We start from the raw sequence: 7,469 nt of genomic DNA, 5'->3' as shown, positions 1-7,469 counted from the left end.
TCTCCGGTATGCTAAAAACGTCTGATGTCTCGGCGATGTTTGCACGTTGCCCTCGATTTGCCCTCTGTACTGTATGTTGAACATGTGGTGAACTTCTGAGCAGATTTCCGCCATATTGCTCTGCTGGATTGCTTTTTCACCTGACGCTATGAAACGCATTCTGGGCGTGGTCTTAATTTTTGATGGCAGCTTTGGCATTGCTTTTTTTGGGGGGTGGGGGGGGAGGAAATGGCGCAGTATCTGTCTCATATATCTTTGGACACCTGAACCGCGCCGTAAGGGAAGGGATAAAGGAGGGAGTGAAGGAAGAAAGGAAGAGGTGCCGTAGTGGAGGGCTCCGGAATAATTTCGACCACCTGGGGATCTTTAACGTGCACTGACATCGCACAGCACACGGGCGCCTTAGCGTTTTTCCTCCATAAATAAAGAGACAGGAAAGGGAAGGAGACAGGCTTTTGATTCGTGCCGTCGGTTGTTCGTTGTTCGGGCTAGAGGTGTGGAGGGGAAGTTGGAGTGCGCTCGATCCGCCCGCACTCGCCGCACCAGTTCGGCAAAGTTCTGCGGTGGGGCCGCGAGTGTGCAGAGCTAGTTCCAGCAATATGAGCGCCGTTTGACACTGTCAGCTTCCAAAACGGATGGTCGAGTGCAGGCCTGGTCGTCTGCTAGCCTTGGTGAAGCCAATGAATTGCAGCCAGTTCTTTACAGCGCACATCAGCGGCTGCCAACATCTCGTACCTCATGAAGACATGTTCAAACAGCACATCACAGAAAAACGTTGCCATGAACCAGCCTCGATGCGTGCTTGTGCACCTCGTGACTACTTTGCTTTTTACAGTGGTGCGAATTACGCATAGCCGTTTCTTTGGAAAACCCGAGCAGCGTTCTAGGTTGTCGATGAGTGGAATGACTTGAGTCTCCGCCGCTTCTCACAACCCGCAAACCATCATCTGCCTCCATGGCGGCTCCAGCTTCACTATTTCGGCAATAACCATCGAGATGGTGCACAGGTTTCCTCAACTAGACTCCCACTTCTTTTAAACAAATGCCGCGGTTCAGAGGGTGCCATGTTCCACCACTGAAATGAATCCATGTGAAATACACGGATAGAATGAACGGATGCACAAGGAAAACTACATAATAGATGCGAAAAGAAAATTAGTTAATGGGGCATCAATTCGATGGCAGCGAATAGGGGCAAAGAAAGGCGACGAGTGTTGAGGAGAAAATTAGTTAATGGGGCATCAATTCGATGGCAGCGAATAGGGGCAAAGGAAGGCGACGAGTGTTGAGGAGGCGTCAATGCTTTCGCATTCCTCCAACGCTGGTAGCCGCAGTGATATCTAACGTTTTTTCTTAACCACTATTAGCCTAAAAGGATTTACTGCAACATTTGAGATTAACAAGGGAATATACGCACAAAAACGCAAACCTAACATAATTCTAAACAGAGAGCAATGGGTTATTGCAAGGAAATTGCAATCGAATATTTACATAAATCCTGACAAAAGCAGCTGCTTCCAAATCCGTACTATCCGCACTGCGCTTTCTACAGTGAAATGGTTGAGTTATACAATAAAGTATGGGCATGCCGGAAAAGCCAGCTATACCAACAATCAATAACCCAAAACCTAAGAACTGAGTATTGGGAGGCGGCGCTGTCCAGCTCACAGTCGGAGGACCAGCTTTCGCTGGTGATCTGGGCAAGAGCGGCGGCTGAAGCCAATGGGCTCCTGGAATGAGGGCCCACTAAACAATTCTATGCTTTAACGTTTCTCTTTCTCTCTCTCTCTCTCTCGAATGATAACTAGCTTGTTTTTGTCTTCTTCCTTATGTTTCTGTCGAACATGTCTAGCGCAAGAGCATATATACATTGTTCGTTTCCTTTGCAGCCGTATGGCTGCGCTTGGGTTTAGGCCAGTGATCATTTACTCCCTTATTACATCAGTATTGTTACGTCACTGAAAAACCTGTTTGTAAAAACATGCCCTTTGCTTTGAGACTGCAGTATGCACTAAAAAAAACAGCCCATTGACTGTCTATAGACTCTACAAAGAGGTTTCTCCGAGTGTAGCGGGGACGAGACGCCAAATCACTGGAGGCCACCTAAGCAGTATTCTGTGGCAAAAGCACTCCAGAGCTGTTGTGGGAAAAAAACAATCAGCATCTGGTGAACGCGGCTTGTGCGAAAATACGCGAAGGCACCGAAAAAGAGCTCAAGTTGATGCGATTATTGTTAATATTCCACAACTCAGGACATAACAGCAATAATTATAGGTTTAATACTGACGAAGTTAACCATCGTGACGGAAAGAATGTATTCCCCGAATTCATTCACAAATTGCTGGGGCGAAATGAGAGGCGATGCAGGAGTATAGGGTACATAGCTGGCCATGGAAGCCTAAAGGGAACATCGTGCTCTACAGCCCACGGTTGGCAATAACGCTATCATTTCTTTACCACTACGTGCAAGTCCGTTTAGTTTGGGGCCTTAATCGGCATTAAGAACTTGATACACATTTTAGTGTTCATTCTGTTTATTTGAAGCTTAAGAAGGGGAAGACTATGCCTAAAGCAGTCATTGAGCATATGTGCATGCTCTTCTCACCTGGAGCGTTCAAAAAAGGGCACTTTCTAGAAACATTTTATTCGTCCAAACCAAGATGTTCCAAAATTTACCTGCATTGTACGACGAATTTTCATCCCTGTGGCCGCTGGGTCTAGAGAAGTAATTAATATCTGTAAAACATTTTGAAGACTTCGCAAGACATTAAAGATTTTATTGTCACTACGTGAACCACTGATCCCAGTGGGCTTTTTTGCGTGCCTATCGTTCCATCTTGTCGGAAAATACTTGTATCCTCCAGATGACAAAACACTGGAAAAAAATAATTGAGGATAAGTCAATGCATAAAATATTTCCGAAATTAATTTCCGGGTTACGTAGCCAGCTACTTTTGCGCTTTTTTTTTTGACGTTCACTCTAAACAGTTTGAACAGTGAAGACCAATATTAAAGGGTGCGCGAATATTCTATTAGCGAAACGTGCTTCCTCGTATTTCATTCGCTGAACAGATGAAATAGTACATGTTGTAAATTGTTTAGAAACTTCGTGAAAAAATGTTTCCAGTAGTTCTAAGAGTTTTCAGAGGAGTGTCATGAAGAAACGTCCTAGTTTCGACGAATGGTCCAAAAACAGCACCTACTAAGACGCTGCAGAGAATGATACCACCTTCGGTAAACGCAGGCAGGGACGATCATCGCAACGACGTGGTCCGTTTTTATAGGCATTTCGAACGGGCGAGGGAGGTGTCAAAACGCCTCCTCTCTGTACTGTTGCAAACCGGGGCCTCTGCCGCTTCCACCGCGTCAGCACGAAGGGCTCAAAACAGTTCAGCGAGCAATATGGCGACAACCAGGGAGCCGTTGGTGGAAAGGTATGGTGTATGAGGTTTAATGTCCCAAACCGAGATGGGCTATGAAATACGCTTCCAAGATAATTTAGACCACCTGAGGACCTTTGACGTGCACCGAGATCGCACAATAGATGGGCTTATCAGCATGCGCCTTAACAAGAGACTGCAACGGGCTTATTTTATTTTGTTTGTTACAAACTGCTGCCCTCATGCACGAGAGTATTGCAGGATAGAGCGACTAAAACACATACAAAAACACAAATAAGAAGGCGGAATTCACATGTAATCAATTTATAAACCCTAAGTAAGCACTGAGGAACACACAAAGGCCAATGTTAGTACTAGCCGCTCAGAAATTTCACAATCTGAGACAAAATGAAAAAACAAAGATAACAGTAGCCGCGACAGACATATTTCAGGACATAAATATAAAAATAGAAGAAAAGCATACTAAGAGAACCACCAAATGAAAGCGAAAAGAGCGTCAAATATGTTTAAGTCAAGAATGGACAACTGCGAAGAGAAGCCGTTTGAGAGATGAACAATTATCAACATGGTTAGGCCCAATCTCTTATTGCTCGTGAAAAAAAAGAAACTTAAAAATATTGTTGCGTTTAATATTTGATAAAGTGTAAATATTCTTTAGAGCCAATGTTGAGGGCTCCGGACAAAAGGAGATAAATAAATTTCACGCGGATGTTCTTTGCTTGAATACTAATGACATTGGAAGAGTCTAAAGCAGCATTAAACATATTCGTACATGGCCTCCAAGACAGGCCTACGCATCGAGGTTCAACCAGGTTTAGCTAACCGTGCCACAAATTTCCTATCTTTAATGATCGTAGCTCGCGCCCCTCTCTTCTTGTAGGTTTTGCTATAGGCAGTGAGATAAGCGGTAAGAAAAGTAGTTTTCCCTGCATGTACATCACATGGCGGCCAGACAGTTTAACGCACTGACTGTTTTTCTACCCCGTAGTGGCGATCAGCGTTCTGTTTTCTGGCAGCTAAAGCTAGCTATCGTGAGCGGTTAGCTGTTTACAGTGCAAGCACCACAAGTCGGACCTAATATTCGTGCAAACGTTTGATCCACATCGATTTGGTTGATTCAATATCTGATTCACATTCGAATTTGCTCATTCAGTGTTCGATTCGCACTTGATTTAGTTCATTCACTGCTCAATTAACATTATATTTTGTTCATCCAGTATCTGATTCGCATTTCATTTGGTTCACTCTCTGTCCGATTCGCATTCGATTTGGTTCATTCGCTGCCCGATTGGGGCTCGATTTCGTTAATTTGCTATCCGATTTGCATACCATTTGGTTCATTCACTATCCGAATCACTTTCCATTTGTTCATTCACTATCCCATTAGATTCTGTTTTAAACAGTACTATATGCACACCCCTAATCAACATCGACCGTTCAGGGTGGGGTGCGCTAGCGACTAACTACAAAGTTAACTACTACGAAATTATTTCGTATATAGTCATGGCTTGAAAATACGAGTATTTAAGGATTTGGGCTCGTCCTCATCAACGTAATTGTTTTTACAACACGACAGTAAACAATAATAAGAATTTCAAATGAAAGATAAAACATTATTCATTTGGTAGCGTGAATTATTGTTGAAGTAATAACGCTTAAAGGCACCATGAAATGATATTTACTGAGGTTCGTAAAAGAGCACAAGCCATCGATAATCTATCACTCGTCGCTGCACAGCAAAAATGTTTTAGCTAGCTTCCTTAACACAAAAGAAATCGCCCATTAAAAATGATGCTGCTCGTCTCCACCTGAATCATTCTCCTCGCCGCACCAGACAAAAATAAACGGTTTGGGCCTCCCTCCACCACGCCACGCCCTGCCCAGGTCAGTTGGGCACGCCCAATGAGAAGGCTCGCCCACACTGCCCCTTCACATCATCGGGGCATGGACGGGTAAGAATGCGCGGAGAGGTGTCGCCCTGATTGGTTGTCGCAGCATTTCTTTAGAACTAATTTTGAACCATAGTCTGCACGCAGAACTTTTAGAATCCTATACGTTATGGTCCTCTGTTAGACACGCGTTTATTTTGGTCATTTCAGTGTTTCTTTCTGTCCCCTGCCCCTGGTTCGAACCCAACCACGGCGGCTGCGTTTTTATGGGGCAAAACGCTAAGGCTCCCGTGTGCTGTGCGATGTCAGTGCACGTTAAAGATCCCCAGGTGGTCGAAATTATTCCGGAGCCCTCCACTACGGCACCTTTTTTTTCCTTTCTTGGTTCACTTCCTCCTTTATCCCTTCCCTTATGGCGTGATTCGGGTCTCCACCGAGATATGAGACAGATACTGCGCCATTTCCTTTCTCCCAGAACCAATTGTTATTATTATTGATTATTATTCCATCCCCTGCATTTATTTTTATTTATCTATTTGTTTTGGCGGATCTCATGTGGTCAAAGCAGGAAGGGCAGGTGACAAAATACATTTTCAGTACAGCCTTAAAATTGGCAGCTAACGTAAATTAGATAAGATATCAAACAGAGATCAAAACCAGACAAAAATTGACTCAAAATACGCGGTGTCTTTTTTTTTATGCCAGACTGCTCAGAGGGTTTTCACAACTATCAAAGATTATAATAGCGTTAAGGCCCTAAGCTCCACGTGGATATTGGTGACGGGTTCCTCGTGTAGTTTGCGGTCTAAAGCAAGATCAAGAAATTTCTTGCTTTCGATTAAGGAGCCAGTGCAAAAATACTGCCCGCGACACGCTCTTTGCTTGTCGCCTGTTTGATTGCTGAGCTTAACAAGTGCAGTCTGTTTGACATCTGACACTGCAGCCACGTAGGGTAACAAAGCAAAATTGTGTCTCCCATTCTGAATTTGTTGACTGCTTATACTCTTGTATGCTGCAGAAAAATGAGCAGCTCCTTGCTCCTCGGTATAGCCCAGAGGCACGGAATTCGCAATTAACGGAAATAGCTTACTGCAGTGATGACAGCGGACTTACGTCAACGAGCAGATGCACTAAATGGAGTATCGGGATTGCGATGACTGTCTCCTGCGTCCAAGAAGAAGAAGAGAAAGACATTTGAATAGGTATTGTGCGGCTCCAGAACGTTTAATTGGAGCCATGAGGCTGGTGTCAATCTTTAATATTGAGGCCCAAGGTCAGGTAGACGCTGTCAACAGTGTTTCGCAAACCTCATGTCTGTTATTCGGTTTGGTACATGTCGAGGAACGTATGGTGCGTAATACTGCGCTGGCTCGACATGTCAGTGATTTTCAAGTCAGCATGCTGAGTTTCTTCCGTTTCGTATTGCGGCATAAGTCCCGGCCCTTGATTATCAAAGCATATTGCAGGCAGCAGTCGGCTTTCAGGTGCAGCAAATACACTGAAAACAGAGCTCAACAGTGCGGAGACGTATGCATAGGGGCAAAAGAGGACGCAAGAATGTGTTCCAGAAACGCTAAACCCCATTTTGTGCAGTGGATCTTAAAGCTTTTGTTAGGCGCAATTCCTGCTTGTTTACAACGAGTTTAACTCGAAAGGTCTATCGACCCGGCGCCAGGTCTCATTGATCGTTGTTATCAGTGTCGTGTTGTTTCGGAGCCTACGCTATAGATATAAAGAATAAGCTTGGGGCTTTTTGATCTCAGAACTCTGAGTGGGGTTACGGGTTACAACATGCAGGTGCAGGCAAGAAAAAGCACTGGTTGCTAAAATTAGAGGATAATATTCCAGCAGGTTGGCCATAGACGCCGCTGTATTCTATCGAGGCTGTCCTCGTCTGCTACTACTGTCTGCTACTACCGTCTGCTACTACTGTCTGCTGTCCTCGTCTGCTACTACTAGCACAGACTTCTGTCTGGGCTGACATGCACGCTATCTGGGAATTTACACATCAACCATAATCATCGCCCTAACACAGCACACCACGAGCACACGAGCAGATTAGGAGCCTATCTCATATCTCTCCAATACACCCTGTCCTGCTCCACCTGCAGCAAATTTATTCTTGTAAACTGCCTGATCTCATCCGACCATCTGATTCTCTGCCGCCCTCTATCTACTA

The 7,469-nt window shown here is 44.6% G+C and overlaps 1 protein-coding gene across 5 annotated transcripts in view; it reads right to left on the bottom strand.

Annotated features, from left to right (window-relative positions):
• Positions 1-2,792: 2,792 nt before the first annotated feature.
• Positions 2,793-7,469, bottom strand: part of LOC144107284 (uncharacterized) — a 102,718-nt gene continuing 98,041 nt past the window's right edge. For all 5 annotated transcript variants that reach the window (XM_077640283.1, XM_077640284.1, XM_077640285.1 and 2 more), the window contains 2 exons: positions 6,404-6,454; positions 2,793-2,875 (listed from right to left, as the gene is read on the bottom strand). In XM_077640283.1, the coding sequence (XP_077496409.1) occupies positions 2,825-2,875; positions 6,404-6,454 (102 nt within the window). In that variant the 3' untranslated portion in view covers positions 2,793-2,824. The remainder of the gene's footprint in view (positions 2,876-6,403; positions 6,455-7,469) is intronic.

This window comes from Amblyomma americanum, chromosome 10 (assembly GCF_052857255.1).
Source record: "Amblyomma americanum isolate KBUSLIRL-KWMA chromosome 10, ASM5285725v1, whole genome shotgun sequence".
Taxonomy (NCBI): Eukaryota; Metazoa; Arthropoda; class Arachnida; order Ixodida; family Ixodidae; genus Amblyomma; species Amblyomma americanum.
Note: the sequence above shows the minus strand (reverse complement) of the source record. Positions and strands in the feature narration are given on the sequence as shown.